The following is a 21,508-nucleotide window of genomic DNA, read 5'->3' on the forward strand; positions in this document are numbered from 1 at the left end:
GGCGAGGAGAGTGGAAGATGAGTGTCCCTGGACCTTACCTGTTATCTGGTTCTGGATTCAGCTAAAGTCCAGGAAGGGAAAAGGGTCCTAAGTTTGTCTCTGCTCGGGAGAATGGCCCTGTAACTAGGGTGCATCCAGTTAGTGTCTATGTAAAATCCCAGAGACCAGACAATTCTGGTGCTTGTATTTTGCCTGTTGCTAGTGTGTTGTTGGGAAAGGGTGTAGCAACTCTGTCTAATCAGGGTGAGATCCTAGCCAGGGCACAAGGAGAGCATGAAGGTGTGTGATTGTGTTACCTACTGAGGGTGTGGAAACCTGTAGCAAGAAGGAAAAGATTCCTGAACTTGTGTGTAGCAAAGGGAAGGAGAATGCTTCTAGCCTTTTATCTAGGAAGTCTGTCAGTTTGCCTGAAAGGGGATTGTGTAGGAATCCGCCGGATGGGCCAGAGGTAATTCTGGATGTAAGGGAGACCCAGAAAGAGTCTGTTGTTGCTCAGGAAAGTGTTCCTCTAGAGCAAGCCCTAGGGAAAGAGGGTAAGAGCATTTCTGTGAGGGGTGACTTGTTGCATAGAAAAGCCCCTAGGGAAAGGAATCCTCAAGGAGTCTTTGCAAGCAGTTTACTGCAACTGAAGGGTGTGAAAGTGATTTAATCAAGCAAGTTTCAGTTCCTAACAGCCAGAAATTTTCTGTTGTGAATGGATCCACTGACTTTCCTGTTGAAAGATCCAGTGTGGAGAGCTTTGAGAAGGTCTCAGATGAAGTGAAAACTGTTAAGAACGTTAAACAGTCCGATAACCAAGTGGCTGTGTTTGGCCAGCTTGTTGGGGAGAAGACCCAATCCCAGTTTGACCCCCTGGGGTTTTGGGGTGGCCAAAGGGCACAGGCCGCATAAACCTTCCCACATGCGGCCTGCAAGTGTTGTTGACCACCCCCGACCTAAGGGAGGGCGTGAAACTGGAAGGGCCTGGTGTAACTCCTACCAAGGAATGGGAGAGATGCTGGGGCATCCCCGGGAACGTTGGTGGCTTCGAACTTCCCCAGGTCACTGGCTAAAGTGACCCCACTCAGTTCGTCACATCTCTCCCCCCTTCGAGATCGAAGTGGGACTGTTCTTAATGTTTCCTCTGAATAGTGTGGGGGTGCCTCAGTTTCCCCTAGGCAGTTCTTAAGTCTCTAGGGGGTGGGATAAGGGTGTGTGATCATTGCAGAGCCCTAGAGGGCGGGTGTGTGCAGGGGTCTGGACACAGACAATGGCCGACACCCTGTTTCCTGGCCACTGATGGCCTGGCCCTTCCCCCCTGCAAGGTGAGAGCTAAAGGGTTGGAGAACAAAGGAATCCGGTGACCTCCTGGCCCGGGAAAGGCACAAAGCCCAGAGGAGGAGGGGCTGGAGGGAGTTTCAGTTTGGGGCTGGCTGGGGACATGGAGTGAAGGGCAGACGTGGTTGTCTGGCTCCCTGCCCCCCAAAATGGACCGAGCTGAGGGGTCCTGTTCTCTGCACGTACAAGCTCTGTGTTAGACCATGTTCCTGTCGTCTAATAAACCTTCTGTTTTACTGGCTGGCTGAGAGTCCCATCTGACTGCGGAGTTGGGGGCAGGACCCTCTGGCTTCCCCAGGACCCCACCTGGGTGGACTGGCTGGGGGAAGCGCACGGAGGGGCAGAGGAGGCTGAATGCTCCGAGGTCAGACCCAGGAAGGTGGAAGCCGGGTGAGCTGTGTGGCCTGCAGACAGGCTGCTCCCAGAGAGGAGACTCCCCCAGAGCCCTGCCTGGCTTCGCGGGGAGCAGTTCCAGAGCATGGCCTGGGGACCCCGTGACAGGGCGTATTGCTGAGATGGAGAGCCAGGACTCCTGGGTTCTATCCCCAAAAAAGCGAGTGCCTCCTCCAGCACCCAGCCCTGGCCCAGCGTGGCCTCCGGGGGCCTGGCATTGGCCCGGCCTGCCCTTCCCCTGCGCCGCCCGGGCACCGAAGCCAGGGGCTTTAACTTCTTGTCTCCCTCGTCAAATCCGCCCTGCGCAGGGAGGGGGAACAATGGGCCGCTGCCTGAGTGGAAATGCTGACGCCGGGTTTGCGCTAATCTGCTGGGTCCGCGGCCCATTCTCTGCTGTGAGCAGGGGGCTTTAGCCTCCGGCGGCCGGGAGCGGGGTGGTGGGGAGAGCGGGCCGCGGCCAGGCTGGGGACGGCGCGGCGGGAAGATGTGCGACTGCTTCACCAAGGCTCTCGGCACCGCCTGGTCCCTGGCCGCTCGGTGTGGTAAGCCGAGATCTGGGGGCGAGGGGATTTCTGCACCCAGGAGCTGGCCCGAAGGCCAGCGCCCAGTGCCCGGGAGGTGGGGGTGATTCCCAGCCGCTGGGACCGGAGGTTCGGCTCTGAGAACCGGGAGCAGCTTCCCCCGGGCCAGCGCTTCCCGAGCCCGTTGCTGTCGCAGTGACCCGCGGGTGGGGGTCTCGCTCCGTGTCTGCCCAGGGCCAGGGCCGGGGCTGCTCCGGGCGATCGCTCAGCTACATCCGGGTCCCGCTGCTGCCAGGGCCCCTGCTCCATCTGAATGCCCTGCAGCCAGCCAGGGGCTCCTCCTGTCCCGCTGCCAGCAAGGCCAAGCCCCAGAGCGGGGAAGGGGAGCCCTGAACTCCGGGGTCCCAGCCCTACCCGGGGGTTTGGCAGCTTCTGGTTCTTCACCTGGGAGCTTCCCCGAGGCCGCTGGGGGTCAGGGCAGGTGTGGCTGGGATGGATTGCCGCGATTTTGTTTCCAGCAGGCCTGGAACAGACCCTCCTGGTTCAGCCTCATCTTTGCGCGTTTACTGCCCCGGTCTGCTGCTGCCTGCGGTCCCAGCCGAGGTGGCAGACCCCTCCTCCCTCTCCGGCCGTCAGGCCCAGCAGTGCACGATGCTAACCAGTCATCCCCCTAGTGCTTTGCACGGCTGTGAGGGACATGGCACCATCTCCTCCCCTCCCCCCCCCATCACGGTAGGCAGGGGCGTGCTGGACAGGACAGTTCCTGAGTCCTGACCCCTGCCTCAGTTTCCCCCACCTGGGAACGGGCTAACCCTGAGAAATGGAGAGTGAAGGGTTATAAAGCGCTCGCACCGGTTCTGCTGGCAGGCCGAGGGCTCAGCTCGCTGCTGACAGCAGTGAACGCGGGAGCTGCCAGGCGCAGTTAGCTCAGTGCGGGGCCCTGTGCGGCAAGCAGCCGAAATTCCCTTCCCCGTCCCTCGTGCGGACGCTTGCCCTGCTGTGCAAGGTGGCTGGCGCGACTGGGTCGCACGTTGCATCGTGACACTGGGGCAGGGTAGGGGCAACCGGCCTCCGTGCAAACCGCGGCAGCGTGAACTCCCTCCGCACTCGGCCGCAGGCTGCCGCGCCCTGGAGAAGGTCCCTAAAAACACCAACCCGTGGCTGGTCTCTGGAGCCCATGTGCTGTGGGTCGCTGTCTCCCTGGCCGTCGGCTCTCACTGGGCCCTGCTGCCTGCCAGAGGGGCTGCCCCCCCCAGCCCTGCCCCCTGCCCTGTCGCACGTGGCAGCAGCGTGACCGGGGCTGGGAATGGGACCTGGGGCAGCGCTGGGCATGTCCTGGCTCCTAAGGGCAAATGTGTGGGTGGGGGGGATCCGGGGCTAACCCTGGCAAAAGAGATGCCATAGCTGGGATGCCAGGGAGGAGGTCTGGACGCTGGGAAGCCCAGAGCAGAGGGGGTTCTGCTGGCTTTGGGGTAACTGGGGATTTGGGGGGGCCCTTCTGCACATGGCCCGGTTAGGGTTGGCAACTTTCTAATCAGAAAACCAAACACCCTGTGGCCCCGCCCTCTTCCCTGTGGCCCCACCCCCTCTCTTGCTCTCCCCCACACTCACTCACTCTCACTGGGCTGAGGCAGGGGCTGGGGGTGCGGGCTCTGGGGTAGGGCCAGGGATGAGGGGTTTGGGGTGCAGGGTGGGCTCAGAGCTGGGGCAAGGGGTTGGTTGTGAGGGGGATTGCAGGGGGCGGGAGGGGACTCCAGGCTGGCACAGGGGGTTGGGGTGTGGAAGGGGCTTCAGGGGGCGGGGTCCCCCATTGGTCACGGTTCCAGGACCCGCGCGGAGCCAGGGCAGGCCCCAGCTGTGCCGCCGATTGGACTTTTAATGGCCCGCCTGGCGGTGCTGACTGGAGCCGCCAGGGTCCCTTTTCACCTGGCATTTGCAACGCGGGGCTGGTGTCTAGCCACCCTGCCCCACCCACTGCCCCTCTGCCTGCTGCAGTCTTGGGCTGCCCTGCAATGACCTGCAGCCTTGGCCTGGCCCAGGCTGCAGTTGGTGGCAGAGACAACTGGGGGGCTGCTCCCGCGTGGCAGAAAGCCCCGTGCCTGGGACATCCCCTGCCCGGCGGTGCAGTTCCCGCCAGGGCCAGGCAAAGTGGAGCGTGGGAAGCTGCTGGGGAAGTCCGGGCCCCGCCAACCCCCAGGGTCTGGTCCCAGCTGCTCTGCTCCCGGGAAGCTGGTTTTCACCCTGACTCGTCTAAGCGTTCAGAAATCTGGCCGCTCACTCAGGGGGCCTTGAGCTTCCGAGTTCAGTTCAATCTGCCCAGGATCTTCTCTTTCCCCCCGGAAAACTCGGACAAATGTCTGCGTCAAGTCCCCTTCAAAACTGTCAAACCTTGAAACACGGGGCTTGGGGCGGGGGGAGGTTGTTCCTTTCTTCGCAGATGATCAGGTTGTTTTCTTTGGTCCCAACCCCCCTACTCCCCCAAGAAAAGGGAGGGAGCTGGTTTGGGGTGTCTTGGATTTTGCTTTTGACCCGTTTGAGTGTAATGTGACTGGCTCGGGAACGGCTCCGTGCCCCAGCGCTTCCCCGCACAGCGTTCCCCGCTCTGCCTCCCCCGCGTACCAGCCGGATCTCGCTCCCGGTGCCCTGGCCGCAGCGCAGGGCGCGGGCATGGGGGACGGTGCCTCCCTGCAAACTGGCCGAGAAAGGCACCTGCCTCTGGTCCCCAGCTGCCCCTGCCCCTTTAAGGGCTGCGCCTGGACTGTAAGTAATATGTGGATCCCATAAGGGGCCGGGTGCACACAGACACAATCCCACGGACTCTGATGTGGGCCTGGCTGCAGCCAATGGCTGGGGAGTGCCTTCCCCTTTCTGCTCTGGGCTAGAAGCTGGCTGTGCCTCCAGCCGCCTTTTCCCAGCCAGCTGCAGGGCTCGCTGGCCTGGGCCACTTCCCTCCCGCTCGGCAGCTTTCGGCTCAGCGGGCTGCGGGTCCAATCTCTCCGCAGGCGGGGCGTGGAGAGCTGGGGCCAGGGGGGCCAGCTCCCAGGTAAGGCGCTGCATGGGGGTGGCCTGGCACTGCCCGTCTGTCACCTCCTGCGGGTGGAAGAGCAGCAGCAAAATGTGCCAAGATCCCACGGGGGCTTTTCATGCGTCTTGTCTTTTTAAAAACGAGTTTCCTGCTACTGAACCCCAGACCAGGGCGAGCTCCCCACGCAGCGCCCTGGCCTTTGGGGGAGCTGTCGTGCAGCCCCACTCGCTCCGTGCACTCGCTGTCGAGGGCGGGAGGGGACCCCCGTGGATTGCCGGTGGGGTGGGCGCACGTCCTCTGGAAGCTGGGCTGAGACTCGTCCTGCTCATTTCATGCAAGGATGGGGGGGCCTGTCAGATAGCTGCGAGCACTGAGCTCTGCCCGCTGGCTGCAGGGTCGGCTGCCAGCAAAGTCCTGCCCCGAGGGCAGCAGCCGTGGGTGCAGAGAAGCTGCAGATGCTCCAGGTTTGCCCTGGCTGGCTTCGCTGCTGATGCTGATCCCGTTTGGGGAACGGGGATGAGCTCTGTGCCCCCCTAAGTTCTAGAGTTGGGGGGCTGGGCTGGGCGGCTGCTGGCTTTGGGGGGTCTTTGTACTTGTCACGGGTGCGAGCGCTGCCGAGCGAAGAGATGAGACCAAACCTCTGTGGGGAGGTTAAGCTGCGTCACTTCAGGCCCACCCAGCGCTCCGGTGCGGGGCTTGGGCATGGGGGGCTGCTACCAGCAGGTTTCAACGTTCAGTCGCTGGCCAGCGGGGTTTGACCCCAGGACGGCCGGGCCGCCCAGTTCAGTGTGGGTCACGGCAGGGCCGCTGGTAGGCACGAGCGGGCTGAGCAGCCCCTGCCCTGCAGCCTGGGCTATGTCACCAGTGCAAAGCAGGTGTGCAAGGGGTGACTGGTGCAAACGCCTGCACGAGGGACTTGGGGTGGGTGTTGTGTGTGGCTGGACCGGGGGCCCGGCCCTGTGAGCTGAGCCTGCGGCTGGATTCTCTGCCCAGCCGCTCGCAAGGCTGCAGGGCCCGGTGCTGCTCCGCGTGGGGAGGGTCCAGGTGCCCCCGCCGGTTCCAGGGCGTGCAAGGTCAGGCTGGGCGGGATCCGGTCCTGTGCGGAGCCAGTCTAGAGGGCAGGTGGGTCTGTGCTCTGACGCGCTGCCCAAGCACCGAGGTTGGAGCTCAGGCACCCTGGGGTGCATAGCCCCCCCCCGGCTGAGCCAGCTCTGGGCTCTGACCCTTGCAGACAGCAAGTCCCTGCTGTGCGCTGCCCCCCCCCCCCAGGACCCCTCCCGGCTCAGTTACGCTGGGCAGAGACTCCCGGCGGCTCCCCCATGCAGGAAACCGGCCCTGCCCGCTTGGCCTGGCTGGTGGGGGCTGTCCGTGCCGTCCTAAGCTAGGGATGGGAGACGGGCCAGGTCTGCCCGCTGCCGTGCCCCAGCAGGGCCAAAGGCCCCCGGGCCGGGGGACGGGACAGGCCGGTGTCTGCACTGGCGTGGCCGGGCTGTGGTGCGATTGGGCACGGGGCAGGCCCAAGGCGGGCGGGAGACGGTGAGGTACCCGCTGCGGGAGGTGCCGGAGTGAGCAGGGGGCTGCGCCAGGGGGCTTCTGTTGATCTGCCTTCTGGGAGGGTGAAAACCCCCCGTTCTGCCCCCTCCTGGGTGTAACCCACCCGGCTTCCCTCCCTCCCTCTCCGAGGCAGTAGGGCCGTGCTCTGCTCCGGGGTCGGTCTGTCCTGTAGCGACCCTCCGGGGCTGGGGTGGGGCAGGGCCTGCCGCAGAGCCCCAGGCCCCAAACTAGGGGAGTCCAGTGGCCTTTGCACCCCCCTTTACTCTGCTGCAGGACTTACAGCCCCGGGCTCGAGGCCGATTTTCCCTCTGTCCCCAGTCCCCGGAAACGCCCCTGTCTGAGTGTTCGCCGTGCTGGCAGCTGTGGTTTCTCCCCCCACGGGCAGGGCCGTGCATTGCCCCTAGGAAAGCCTGGGCTGGGTTCACTCCCCCGGGCAGGGCCTGCGCCGTCCCTCCAGCACCGGGCCGGTGTCTGCCACCGGCTCTGCTTGAAGGGAAAGACGCCGTCTCTGGCGGAGTCCAGAACGAGCCGGGGAGCCGGCCTGGGGACCACTCGGACTTGCAAACCCTCCGTGGCTTCAGAGCCGGAACCCGCCAAGCGCCACCCTGGGGTCAGAGCCCCCGGCACGGCTGCTCGGGCACTTTCCTGTCCTGGCCGGTCCCAGCCCAGTCTGGCAGCAGCAGCTCGAAGCAGGGGCCCCGGGAGATCGCTCCTGACCAGGCAGGAAGGCCTAAGGCTTAGCCCTGGCCCTGGGGCTCTGCTGCAGCCTTCCTGCGCTAACGAACACAGGGAAGGCCGCGCTCGGGGCTGTACAGACAGGGCGTCGGGAGCTGCATGCATGCTGGGGCCAGGTTGCTGCGGGATAGTGGCTCATGGTTTATTTAGCACCACGAGCGGCAGCTACCGGCAAGTACCAGAGTCCGCCGGGCTCCCCGCCTTGCCAGGAAGATGGGCTGAGGTGCCCCTGGCTTGTGGTGGCCCCTGCCCGAGGGCCCTGCGGGCTGGAGACCAGGGCCCTAGCTGGGTACATTGCACCTGCCAAATGTTCCTCGGGGGGCCTCGGATCAAGCCGTGCCCTCGCCGGCAGGGCGCGTGCCCCTGGCCTCCCGCGCAAGAAGCCCTGGCAGTGCAAGAGCCCAGCAAGTGCTGGATTAAAGGGTCTGGGGCCCTGGGCCCTGTGGAAATTGGGGGAGGGGGTGGCACCTTTGCTCAAATTTGGCCCAGCCACCCCCACCCCCGGTCACGAAGGGGGGGTGAGGGGCTGGGCTCAGTCCACCCACCCCAGTGCGGTGGTCGGGGTCCCCCCCGAGACGGGGGCTCTGGGCGAGTGCACCCAGTGCATGCTGGTTACCACAGGCCTGGGTGCGACCGTCTCTGAGCCAGGGGCTTTTGCCGGCGCGGCTGTGCTGGCCGGGGGTCACCCCGTCCGCCGGAGCTGGGCTGGCCCGAGGCGGGAGCGGAGAGCTGGCTTTAGAGCCCCCTCAGCGACCTCTCCTGGGACAGGTGGGTTTACGCTGGCCGGAGGGGGCGAGGCTTTGGCTGGCATAGGAAGCCGTGCACGAAGCGCGCCGGCCAGCCAGTCCCCCCGGCAAACTGGCCCGGAGGGTCTGTTTGGCCAGGGGCTGTCTCGCTTGGCCTCACGGGGAGCTGGGACTGGACCCGAGGGACCCGTGGACCTGATGCTCCACGGGACCTGGCCGGCTGCTCTGGGAACCCAGCCACTGCTGCCCCGTCAGTGGTTCTGCCCCGGGAGCCGGGGGAGCTCCGCAGGGCCACGACCTGACCCCCATGCCCTGCGGCCAGCGCCAGCCGGGCAGGATGCGTGCCGTGACTCGCAGCACAGGAAGCCACTTCTCAAACTCCTGCTGGTCAGATTCCCCGGCCCCGCTTCCTCCAGGAAGCAACTTCCCAAGTTTGTTTTGCCTGCAGCCTCTTCGGCCCCGAAGGAAACTCCCTGGGGCTGGGAGGTGGGAACTGGCGCTGAGCGGGACGCCCGTCCTGGCAGAGCTGAGGTGCTGATCCGTGGAGGGCGAGAGCAGGGTACTTCAGGGCTGCACAATCTGACTGGCTGCAGCGGAGACCCCTGCCAAGGGCTGCCCGAGAACCGGCCCCGAGCGAGCCCAGGGCCAGAGCGTTGGAAAACCAGGGCAGGAGAACGGCCCCAGCCAGTTCTGTGCCCAACACAGAGAGCGCGGCTCGAATTCAATTGCTGGCTGCTTAGATCTTCCACTTAATCGGCTCTAACTCTTTGATTCCCTCCCCCCTCCCCCGTGCCGCATTTAATTAGATCATTATCTCTGGCGCTAAACCACTTCCCCGGGCTGGGTCTCCTGCCGGCTGGGTCGGGGCTGGCCGCAGGCTGCGTGGCGCGGAGCCCACTGGGGGCAAACGGGAACCTGCTGGAAAGTCTAATTGGGCCCTTCCAGCGGCAGGACGCCCCTGGGCCCTGGTGTGTGACGGGAAAGGGCTGGATCCCCCTGGGCAATGGAGCTCCAAGGCCGGGGCTGTGCAGACCGGTCGGTGCCCCAGAGCTAGCTGCCGTTGGCAGGGTGCGGGAAGGGGCAGTCTCTGCATAGGGTGGGCCGTGGGAGGAGGAAAAGGTGCAGAAATGAACTTTGTGGGCCCGAGAAGCCACTGTCAGCACCACAGCCTGCCTGGAGAGTCTCCCTTCCGCCTGCCCCAGCCCACGGGCTCCGGGCACGGTGTGGGGCTCTGTCCACTCCTGCAAGCTTTGAATCCAGCACAGTGAGGTGGGTCAGAAATTTGGTGTTGCAGGAAGGCTTAGAGACCCTGACTGAGAGGGCGGCCCCATAGGCTACCCTGGCACACGGTGAGAGTCCCTGCCCCAAAGAACTGACCATCCAAAGGAAGGGTCATTGTGCCCATCTTACAAATGGGGAAACTGAGGCACAGATAGGCCTGACTTGCCAGGGTCACATGGGGATCTTCCCAAATCCCAGTTCCTTCACCACTGGGCCAGAAGGACCTGGCTCGTGTTTCTAAGGGAGTCTGGAATCTAGCCGGGTTCACGGGGGCTAAAAGCGGGAAGTAGGGAGGCTGAGCTATGGGGTTATGTTTGCCTCTGTCCCGCAGCCTGGGGCAGCTGGGGTGGACATGGGAGCAGAGTTTGGCTTGAGGCGTTTGCACTTCACGGGCACTAGAGAGTCTTTAGAAATTAAAAAACCTGCACGCCCCAGTGTTTGCTTGTAAGCAGAGGGCACTAGCATAGGTCGTTCTGTGGGGGCTGGGAGCCAGGACTCCTGGGTTCTCTCCCCAGCTCTGGGAGGGGGATGGGCTCTAGAGATTAGAGCAGGAGGCTGGGAGTTGGGTTCTCGATTCCCAGCTCCTGGCACAGATGTACTGTGAGCCGGGCATGTGACTACCCCCCTCTGTCTCTCACTTTCCCCACTATATAAAACTTCTGAGTCTGCCTGGCGCGGTCGGGGGCACCCCCAGCCATTGGGGGGAGATGCTGTCTGGCCTGGGCTATGGGGACACTCCATGGCTAATAGCTGTGGCCTCGCACTGCCGTGCTGGGGAAGGGGCCTGGCTTTGCCTCTGGCTCTGGCCCCACGGCTAAACCCCTTTGCCGGCTGGCTGCTCGCCCACCCATCCAGCCGCCTGGGGCCGTTGAGGCCGCCAGGCCAGAATTAGAAACGGGAAGCCGGAGCAGGGTGGAGCACAGCCGAGGCGCTGGAGCCAGGGAACTGGGGCCTCCCGGTGCCGCTTGGCCTTGGGCCGGGCCTGAGCCACCACTCAGGACCGGGGCCAGCCCAGGCAGCTTGGCCTTGGGCTGACGTCTCTGCCCGGGGCAGGATATCGCCGGAGAGCAGCCTGTGGCTGGCCGGTGAGTAGAGGGGGAAGAAGGAGGCCTCGGCCTGCCCCAGCTTGGAGCCATCCCCCCGTGGGGCCACGGGTGGTTCTTCTGCAGATGTCCCCCGGCCTCGCCTCGTAAATGCAGCCACACCATCCAGCGGCCCCTGCCTGCACCCGCCACCCCCTTGGCCACAGGGTCGATGCTGCGCCCATCGCTGCTACATCTGGGCCTCGGCCTGCCTACTGCGTGTTTGTACAGCGCCAAGCACAGTTTGGCAAGGCAGCCTAATGGGGAGAGCACTGGGCTGGTGGGATACCTGGGTTTTCTTCTCAGCTCTACCAGTGACCGGGCCTCTCTCTGTGCCTGTTTCCACATCTGCCTGGACTGCCAGCTCCTTGGGGCAGGGATTGTCCCTTTGTTCTGATCGTACAGTGCCTAGCGCCAGGGGGTGTTGGTGGCCGTTTGGGTTTGGTTTGCTTTGGTTTTTGTTGCTGGCACAAAGAGCTAAAACTCCACACGTTTTCATCCCTTTGCAGCACAGAAAGCCCGCGTCTCCCGCAATAGCCACCGATCCCCTCCTTTTCCACCCCCCTTTAATAATTTTTTTCTGCTGAGCCTATAAAATACTTGGCATTCCCCACTCCGCTCTTGCGGGGAGGAGAGGCAGAAGGAGCCGGGAAAGGCGAACAAGCTGCCGGTTGTCCTGCTAGCGAGTGGGACGAATTCGCGACTCTCCTTTCATAACTTTCCCCCTAGAGGGCCCAGGGTGCTTTAGACGCTGGGTGAGGGGAAAGCAGCGCAGGGGGACGGGTCTCTGGGCGGCCTGGGGTGGGGGCTGTGTCTGAGGTGGGACTGACCCCCCCTGCAGAGAGGCCTGCCTGAAGCCAGGGGCCTCTGCAGACGGAATGAATCTCACCCTCTGCCCAGCATCTCTGCCCCCGCTCCCCCGGGAGGAGGACTTGGGTTCGCCTCTCCGCCCGCCCGGGGCACAGGGCTGGCTGCTGCTCCCACCCGCCCGGTTCCGTTCTGGGCGGCATGGGGTTAACGGGAGCCGTGGTTTGCAGCCTCTGTGCAGAGCTGGGGAGACAGTGTGCCCCCCGGGGTTGCGCCTGAGGCTGGTCTCTGACCCCCAGGGCCGAGCTGCCCCATGCTCCGGAGGAAGGGTGGCCTTGGGGTGGAGGCAGCGGACAAGGCTCCGGGAGGCTGCCCAGGCTCCTTGGGCAACTTCATCTCTCTGGGCCTCAGTTTCCCCACCTGGGTGGGAGAGCTGGGCTCCGGGGCTGGCTGTCTGACAGGGCCACAGAGGCTGAAGGACAGGGAGTCGGGCCACCTGGGTTCTGGTCCTGGCTCTGTTGCCTCCTTATGGGCAAGTTGCTTCCCCACGGGCTGCTGTGTCCCTGCCCCCGTGTGCTCCTGCATGTCTCCCGCTCAGGGTCTGGGCAGGCCCGGGACCAGGGGTCTCTGAGTGCTACCCTCAGGCACCCGGTAACAAGCTGCGCCAGCTCGACACGCCGGGATGGAGCTGAGCCCAGGCAAAAGGCCGCATGGATGCTCCTGTCTGGCTTTAAACCCGGCTTGTTTCAGCGTTGCGTGGGAGCTGGGCATCGCGCTTGGGCTCCTGGTGCTCGGTCTCTGCCGGGAAGACCCGACTCCTGCTGCCCCCGGCGTACGGCAGGGGACGTTTCTTGCTCACGTGGCGGCAACCTTGAAAGCGTGTACGTGCATCTCCCCACAGGCCAGTGCCAGGTGCCCCAGGGGGAACGAACAGAACAGGGAATCACCAAGTGATCCATCCCCTGTCGTCCGTTCCCAGCTCCTGGCAAACAGAGGCCAGGGAGACCATTGATGGACCTGTCCTCTATGAACTTTAGTTCTTTTTTGAACGCTGTTATGGTCTTGGCCTTCACAACATCCTCAGGCAAGGAGTTCCACAGGTCGACTGTGCGTTGTGTGAAGAAATACTTTCTTTGGCTCGTTTTAAACCTGCTGCCTGTTAATTTCATTGGGTGACCCCTGGTTCTTGTGTTATGAGAAGGAGTAAATAACACTTCTTTATTCACTCTCTCCACACCAGTCACAATTTTACAGACCTCGACCCTATCCCCCCGAGTCGTCTCTTTCCAAGCTGAAAAGTCCCAGTCTTATTAATCTCGCCTCATACAGAAACTCTTCCATGCCCCTCATCATTGTTGTTGCCCTTTTCTGAACCTTTTCCAATTCCAGTCGACCTTTTTTGAGATGGGGCGACCACATCTGCACACAGGATTCAAGCTGTGGGCGTCCCATGGATGATTACAGAGGCAACGTGATATTTTCTGCCTTATTATCTGCCCCTCTCTTAATGGTTCCCAGCGGTCTGTTCGCTTCTTTGGCTGCCGCTGCCTGTGGAGTGGATGTTTCCAGAGAACCGTCTGCAGTGACTCCAAGATCTCTCTGGAGTGGTAACAGCTAATTCGGACCCCGTCATTGCCCATGTGTAGCTGGGATCATGTTTCCCCATGTGCACCACTTTGCATTTGTCAACGCCGCGTTTCATCGGCCCTTTTGTGGCCCAGGCCCCCAGTTTTGTGAGGTCTTCTTGTAAATCTCCGGAAGGTCCCTGCATGGGTGAGTCCCTGGACTCTCTATGGGGGGGGGGGGGCAGGGCAGGGCCCGGCTGTCCCCTGGGAATGGGGAATGACCCTGTGCTCAGAGCCACGCGCCCGCTTCCACTCAAATTCTTCCAGCCAGATTAGCCAGCAGGCTCCCCTGTGGGGACCGATCCGCAGAGCTGGGGGGCGCATTCCGGGCAGCTCGCACCCTGCATGGGGAGGGAGCTGCCGGGGCTTATACGTGAACCCCAGGCTGGTGCCCACCTGCTTTGCCATCAGCACCAGGTGTGTTACCTGCCAGGCTGAGCAGGGGCGGGAGGAGCGTCGCCCTGGCTTGCTGGGCAGGAGAGTGATCGCTGGCCTGCAGGCTAGACGCTGGGCTCGTTACGAGGCATTTTACAGTAACACCTCCAGGCACTGACCGAGGCCGGGGGGGCATCAGGGATGCTGCACCGACACCCCCCCCCGAGAGCGGGGGGGGCCCTGGGGCTGGTTGCTGCCCCAAATCGCTCCTGGTCTGACCGGATAAAGGGTGGACCAGCCCCAGCTTATAGCTTGGGACTCCAGCCCCGGGAGCTCTGGGGACAGGTGGTGATAGAGCGGGGAGCAGACCCAGGGGCCGGGCACCCCGACCCGATGGGCCTCGCCTCCCTCCAGACCCTGGAGTCCTGGCTCCCCAATGCGCTGGACCCCGCTCCCCTCCCCGACGCGCTGGACCCCACCCTGCTCCCCAAGCCAGGAACAGCCCCCGTCCGAGAAGAAGAGCCGGGGGGGGCGGGGGGAAGCTGTGGAGCCTGCGGGTGAGGCGAGCCGGGGCTGTGCAGGGACATTGTTCGGGGTCCCGGGAACCTTTGCCCGGAATGCCAGCTATGCCAGCGCAGCCCTGGGCAAGACGCAGGGGCCCATTGTTTCCCGGGGGCTGGGAATGTGAGATTTCAGCCAGTGACCTTTCCAGGGACGGGCCCCGCTGGCACGGGCGTGGGAATGAAATGCCACCGGACCCCGTGCAGAGATGGGTGCCCGACGCCAGTCTGCCTCCAGGCAGGGACGATGGGGGGCCCCCATGAAGGGTACAGTGGGGGGCAGGGAGGTGCAAAAGGGAGAAACCTCTTTGGGTCTGGGGCATGGGGGGATCTGCCAAGGGGCGTCAGGTGCAGGGAGCCACAGGGAGAAAGACATGGCCCAAGTCCCTGAGCAAGTCACTCTAGAGCTTGGAACAGCAACCGAAGTGGAAGCCAGGACTCCTTTGGTTCTCTCCCCAGCTCTGGGAGGGATGTGGGGTCTAGTGGTTAGAGTGGGGGGGTGTCGCTGGAAGCCAGGACTCCTGGGTTCTCTCCCCGGCTCTGGGAGGGATGTGGGGGTGACTGGTTAGGGGAGCAGCCTATGTGGGGGCAGGACATTGCCATTCAAAGCATTCTCCCCCCCACCTCCTGCTGGCCTTGCCCCCAAGGCTGTCAGGGGAGTGAGATGAGCAACATCTGTGCTGTCCCCTGGCCCCGGGACTGACGTTGGCCAGTCTTGCCCATCCATCCCCTCCCCGCAGGAGCTGGTGTGTCTGTGCGAGGGGCAGGCTCTCCCCAGGGGCACGAGGATGGTGAAGCTCGAGCACATGCCTGCAGCTCACCAAACCTTCCCTGGCTCCCTGCTTTTATTGCAGGCGGGAACTCCTCAGGCCATGCAGCTCAGCTTCTGAGCAGCCCTTGCCGTGCGTGGGCCCACCCTGCCTCCACTTTGGGTGGTGGCTTCTATTCTTCCCAGCTATCTTGCTCCACAAAAGGGTTAATTGCTCCTTCCATTTAGCCCAAAAGAAGGTCTGCAATCCACAGGCCAAAAGACCCATTTGCTGGCAGCTGTGAACGCCATCCCACATACCCACCAGAGAAGGAAGTTGGTGGCTGAATGAAATGGGACTGAGTTGGACTGGTTTGGTCTGAGGTGGCACCTTGTGCGGCTCTGAGTATGGATTGTAAAGGGAGCGCCAAGCTTCATACCCCTTATGGAGATGAGCAATCCCGTGCCAAACACCCCGCGGGGCAGCTGGCTCTTGCCCTACACCCGTGGTCCTGCCTAGGAAATGAGGCGCTTGCCAGCCCTGCCTCCCCAAGACTCTGAGACATCCTGGGGATGGGTGCATGGTCCAAGCCCCCTGGGCAGACCTGCCTGCATGGGGGGCCGTGGGACCAGTGCATGGTGCAGCCCCACAAAACACAGCAGTGGGGGCGCCGGGCTGGCAGGGGGCTGGGCTGAGCAGCTGGCTGGAGGAGTGATGGGGCTGGGCTCCCCGTCTGTATTATCTGGGTGGGGTTTGGGCTGGTTTCCCTTAGGTGGAAAAACCATTTCCGCTCCCGCTGGCTGGAATAAACAGGGCCCCCCTGGGATGCTATTTCGGGACGTGGTGGTTCCTGAGAGGGCGGGGGGGGGAGTGTGTGTTTAGATCAGGTTCCTTTGAACTCGGGGTCCGCAAGCTGCCCCTACTCTCCCCTCACCGCACGGCCAAGTCACGGCGGGGGAGGGAGAAAGTGGCCTAGGGGTGAGGTTATGTTCCTGGCGGTGCCTGGGGCTGGCCGGGGGTGCCTGGGGCTGGCCAGGAGCTCCCCCCCGCCCCCGCTGTGTTCAATCCCACTATGTTGCGTGGTGGTTTGGGGCACGGATGTGTTCAGCGTGGCTAGGGTGTGACCCCCAAACACCCTTCACTGTTCCAAGCCACTACATGGTGAGGCTACGGATCGGGCCAGGATGGGGGGCGATGGGCAAACTGGGCCCCAGCTCACCCCACCGGGGAATCGGAGCCAGCTGGGATGCAAGACCCTCTGCTGGAATCTGGGGCGCTGGACGGAAACCCCTCAGGGTCAGCAGCTCCCCCTGAGAATGGGGGAAGATGCCCCCGCCCCAGTGGAGAGCCATGGGAGCTGCTCTCCCAAAGATCTTGGCGGCCTGTGGGCTGGGGTCACCAATGGGATCCCTCTGCCCCCCTGCATTGCCCTGGCCAGATCCCAGCAGTCCCCTGGCCTTCAGCCCCGAATCTGGTGGTGGAGCCGCAGTGTATTTCCGGGCAGCCTCCTGGGGGTGCTGCGTGACTGTCTCCTCCCCCCCAAACCCCCCTCGGGCCCTCTCCCCTTCAGGGCTCCGTTCAGTGGTGCGGTTTTCTCTGTCCCTTTCCTGGCAGGCGCAGAGAGAGACCGGCCGGAAAGCCATGCTGTCAGCACAGGAAGCCAGTCTCCCGTAAGTAGCTGCACAGGGGGCTGCACCCGGCTCCCTGCTCCGGTTCACAGGGGTTTGGGATCTGATCTGCAGGCCCGGGGTGAGGAGGGAGCATGGGCCCAGCTGCTAAGGGCAGCCCTGGCTCGGAACCGCCCGCCCCTCCTGGATTTCCAGGCCACTGGGCGCAACCCCTTGGCTCTGGGGGCTGCAGGCCGGTTACCATCAGGTTACCATCACGTGGCCCTGCCCGAACGCGCTGCAAGGGGGACGAAGGGGAAAACGATAGGCAAGAGCTGTGGAGAGGGATCTAAACTCTCTGTTTTGACCAGCTGGGGCTCAGGGCTCTGGCAGACGGGAGGCCAGGCTAAATGGGCCCCCGGTCTGATCCTATTCCCGATCCCCGCACCAAGAAGCGTGTGGTCCCCAAGAGTCACCCTGGCTGGATCCCAGGCCAGCTCATGTGGTTGATTACACCCCACCCCACCCCCTCCCCCGTTTTGTGGCCATTTGGGGTCCTGGAGGGGGAAGGGCCTGCAGAGCAGGGATAGAGGTGGAGAAGAGGGTGCCGGGCCCTGAGCCTCGTCTGCTTCCTGCTGGGACCCCGCTGCTGTTGGGGCTGCCCAGCCACCCCCGAGCATTTGGGCCTCGGCTTGCAGAGTGTGCGCAGCAGTCTAACGGCCGGCCTGTAACGAGGGTAACAGCCTCCCACTGCTGCTGGCTGGTCGAGCGATTCCCATCACTCAGAAGGTAGTTTTTTGTGCTGCAGTGTGCCAGGTCCTAGGCCCCGCTGGTACCCTGGGGGGCAGTCAGCATGTTTGCCTGGCTGTTTATGGCTGGGGCGGGGGGGTCGGCTCCAGGCTGAGTCCTGTGTTTTCTCTCCCCCCGCCCCCCAAGGCAGCGGAAGTAAAGGAGGCGAAGCAGCCTGGACAGCCCCAGCCCCTCCTGTCACCCGAGGAAGCCAGCAACGCGGAACGAGCCGTAAGGCCGGGCTGGGCAGGAAACGGGGGCAGAGTGAAGGGTGGGGGCAGCAGAGGTGGCTGGGGAGCCTGCCCAGGGATCGTGGCTCTGAAAGACCTTTCTCTGTAGCCGGGCTGGTCCTGCGAGTCAGCAGATCGCCGAGCTAACGGCTGGATCGGGCCCTGCTGGGCTGGGAGCTGGGGGACAGGCTCAGAAAGCACAAGTCCCAGGGACGTTTAGTCTAAATAGACAAGATGGGCACAGAGAGGGGCACAGCAGGTCAGTGGCAGAGCTGGGAGAGAACCCAGGAGTCCTGGCTCCCAGCCCAACGCTGTAACCCCTTTCTAAGCTCCCAGCACTCACCCCACCTCTGCCCCCGCCTCCCCCGCTGCAGGCCCAGAAGGAGAAGCTCCATGCAGAACTGAAGCGGGTCTTGCAGCGGAAAGGCGAGAGCCAGCCCAGCACCACGGAGCCAGAGACGCCACCTGTCCCCACCATGGAGACCCAGACCAGGGTGACGGAGGTGAGGATGAACCCTTCCTAGCCTGCCCACCCCCAGCTGCTAACGGGGTGTCACCCTTCACTCCCAGCACGGATCCTCCCTCCCCCCCATTTAAAACAATGCAGTGGCCCCAGGTCTCGCCGTTCCAGCCCAGCGGCTTCCGGCAACAATTCAGGTTGTCGGGCCCTATCATACTAGGGCCTCCAGAGCCCGGCCAGGGATCAGGGCCCGGTTGTGCCAGGCACCGTGCACACCTCTGCTGGAGAGACCCTCCCTGCCCCAGCCTCCGGGGAGGACCCTGCGGAACCCAGGATGCCACCGGCGACCTGTGGGTCCGTCACACGCCAGGAGCTCTCTCTCGGGAATTTCTGCAGCCCGCCAAAGGCTCCCTCTGGCCGGTCCCCGCTCTCTGGTCTCACCCTCCCAGGGTGCAATCCCCAATTCTTCCATTTTAAAACCGGGCCCCGGGCTGCTGCACTCACGTACCTGCCGTGCTCAGCGGGGCCCCGGCAGTCTGGGAGCAGACGCCGTGGTGTGTCCCACCACAGGAACAAAGCACTGCAGAGGAACAGAATTTTAAAGCAACTGAAGGTCTCCAGGCCTCTCTGTCCTGCCATCCCTACGTGCCAGGCAGGGCTGGCCCAGCTGCCCCTAACCCCTTCGCAGCAGCCATGGGGCTCGCAGGGTCAAAACCTGTGTCTCACACACAGGCTTCGAATCCAGCTCGGACCCTGTGGCTTCCCATGCACTTGGTTATTCCCAGGGAACCGTGGGTGGCAGCAAATGGCTCCTGTCTTGTCCAGGATCCATCTTCCTCTCCCTGGGGCTGGTCAGTCTCACGGCCCCCCCGTGAAGAGGCAGACCCTGGAGGGGGGTCATGGGTAGCCAGCACTGAGCCCACCACTCCTGGCTGAGCCCAGGGCCCGGCTCCCGTGGGCTCAACTCAGTGCCAGCTTCCCCCTGCAGCTTCTCGCTGGGTCTCTCCCCCGCCAGGAGGAAGCGAAGATGTCGGAGCTGGTGGAGATCATCCTGGAGACGGAGGCCAGGGCCGGGGCCAGCGGGATCAGCGTGGCTGGCGGGGGCAAGGAGGGGCTCTTTGTCTCCGACGTGCTGAGGGAGTCCCCCGCGGCCAAGGCCCTGAGCCTGAAAGAAGGTGCGTGGCCTCGTTCCTCAGGTGGGTGGTGAAGGAGGCAGCTGAGGACCCAGCTCTGCCACTGACTCCCTATGGGACCCTGGGCACGGCCCTGGTACTCTCAGCCCCAGCGTCCGGTCTGGGAACTGGGGATAACCTGATCTCGGACGGGGGCTGGGCCGCGTAGCTGGGCTGAGGATCGCCCCTAGCTTTGTTAAACGCTCGCTCTGTGGGCAACGGGAGGGAGGTGGCCCGTAGCTGGTGGACCCCCAGTTCCACTCGCAAGATAGCAGTGCTGGGCAGGGCTCCCCCTCTGCGTGTGCGACGTCATTCACAGTTACCAGTGGGACGGGTGCCCACAGCACAGCGGGCACTAAGTGGTCCCCTTGCTGACAGCCCCAGTAGAAAGGCCAAGGGCTAAATGGACACTGAGCTCCGTCGGTGCCTAGAGGGGTCCCAGCAGGGTAGGGCACGTCGGAGGGGCTACCCAGGGCAACACTTGCCCAGCTGGGTGGATGAATTTATAACCTTTGAGCAGCCAGAGTGAATGTGCCAAACCACAGTGGCCCTTGGCTGCTGCCTGGGGATGTGGAGATGCCCAGACTGCTGGTTGGGGCTGAGGACAGAGAGGATCCCCTGGCGCTGAGGCTGTTGGCCGGGCTATCTGTGTCTCTGGCTTCTGGCTTAGGAAGAGGTTAATGCCACAAAGAGTTGGCAGGAGAGAAGCATCTGCAGCCGGCTGCTGCCGAGTGGCTCGCATGGCCTTTGTCGCTGTGCATTCCCTGGCCTGTTCTGCTGACAATGAGCTTAAGCCCATGCTGTCCACAGCAGCGTGGTAAGCTGGGAGCGGAGGCTGCAGGGGATGACCCAGTGACCGCGGGGGGCTCTGCTTTTAAAATGCTGGGAGAGGAACAGTGGCCAATTTCCTGACTTCTACATGGTGCAAGACTTTATCCACGCACCTCCCATGCCCCCATCGCCAGAGCGTTTTGCGATCTCAGCAGGGAACCGAACCCCAGCTGATCTCCCAGGTCCCTGGCTCAGGCTCTAACCACTGAGCCATTCTTCCTCGCTTGGTTGGAGGAGGGCTTTGAACCCTGGCCGAGGTCCCCGCTTGTGCGACGTGCACTTGGCACTCACCCCAATGGCTGCCCCAAGGTGAATCTGGCCCGTTGCTTCTGTTTCTGTTGCACCATTTGCTGTCCCGTCTCCATAGCCCCTAAACTCCCCCCAACCCATCCCTGCAGGTGACCAGCTCCTGAGCGCCAGGGTTTACTTTGAGAATGTCCGGTACGAAGATGCCCTGAGGATCCTGAAATGCGCTGAGCCGTACAAGGTCTCCTTCTGCCTGAAACGCTCCGTTCCCCGCTCGGATGTCCCCGGGAGCCCTGCAGCCGGTGGCCTGGAAGTGAAGGGACCCCAGGCGAAGATGGCCAAGCTGGTACGCAGTGCCGGCCCCTCCTGCTCACCTGTAACTCAGACACGTGTGTGATTCAAACGACTCGCAAAGTGAAATGTTAGAGATGGGGGAGGGGGCTGGGGGGAGCTTGTTTGTTCATTTATAACCGAGCTGCGCTTCAGAGACTTGGCAAAATCTCTTGGGCTGATTCTCAGTTACCCGCTTCTTGCACGCAGGGGACTTTAAAGGCCCCTTTGCGCTCCCTGTATTCTGGGCCCCTGGTGTCAATTACTGCAGCCTCAGGGTGGCTCTAACTCCTGCTTCAGCCCTTATGGGCCCTGGGAGGCAGGAAACAACCACAGTGCAATGCGCTCTGGCCATGCCCCCGATCCGCCCCCTAAAATCAGAGGCTAGGAGCAGGGTCCTTCCGCCAGCCAGGGAGGGCCCTGCAGAGTGGCTGGGATTCTCTGATGGCCACTTTAGTCCCAGAAGGGCCTGGGCATGACTGAGGATCAGGCCCCAGCTCTCTGAAACGTTAGATCCATGCTGGGGACTGCCTGGCTGGGCCAGGCTGACTGGCAAGGACCCTGTCTCGCGAGGGGAAGGGGAGGGATGGAGCAGAGGGTCTCCGATCCCAGCAGTAAGGGATGAAAACGCCCCCTTACAGGGGGTCGCTCCGAATCAGTGCAAGACTGTCCTTGTTTGCTAGTGCCTCCCCCTGTCCCATGTTGGACTCTCACCCCCCTTGTAGGACAGAAACACACAGGCTCTAGGTCTTGCTCTTTGCCTTTGAAACCTGGGTTTGAGGAGCTATTTCCCTTCGTACTCACTGCTAGCCCCATCCCCTGGTGTCACTCGCAATAATGCCTCTTCCGGTTGGGAACCTGCAGGAGGGGACACCAAGAGAGACATCTAGGGGCCTGGGGCTCCACGGGGCGTGGGGTCTGGGGTGTTTGCATTTGCATATTGGTCTATCAGTCCATGGGTATAACAGCGAGGGAGTGTGTTGGACTGGGAGCCAGGACTCCTGGGTTCTATCCCTGTCTCTGGGAGGGGAATGGGGTCTGGTGGGTTACAGGGTGGGCTGGGAGTCAGAACT

The 21,508-nt window shown here is 63.1% G+C and overlaps 1 protein-coding gene across 2 annotated transcripts in view; it reads left to right on the forward strand.

Annotated features, from left to right (window-relative positions):
• Positions 1-2,187: 2,187 nt before the first annotated feature.
• The window catches only part of PRX (periaxin), a 29,121-nt gene continuing 9,800 nt past the window's right edge, over positions 2,188-21,508 (forward strand). Inside the window, exons 1-6 of one of the 2 annotated variants that reach the window (XM_084612150.1) lie at positions 2,188-2,252; positions 16,385-16,440; positions 17,314-17,397; positions 17,771-17,899; positions 18,845-19,031; positions 20,258-20,451. In XM_084612150.1, the coding sequence (XP_084468276.1) occupies positions 2,195-2,252; positions 16,385-16,440; positions 17,314-17,397; positions 17,771-17,899; positions 18,845-19,031; positions 20,258-20,451 (708 nt within the window). In that variant the 5' untranslated portion in view covers positions 2,188-2,194. Of the gene's footprint in view, positions 2,253-16,384; positions 16,441-17,313; positions 17,398-17,770; positions 17,900-18,844; positions 19,053-20,257; positions 20,452-21,508 lie in introns of both variants that reach the window. The other variant, XM_084612151.1, reaches the window with a different exon arrangement.

The sequence above is a fragment of the Lepidochelys olivacea genome (assembly GCF_965140295.1).
Source record: "Lepidochelys olivacea isolate rLepOli2 genome assembly, chromosome: 23".
NCBI classification, from domain to species: Eukaryota; Metazoa; Chordata; order Testudines; family Cheloniidae; genus Lepidochelys; species Lepidochelys olivacea.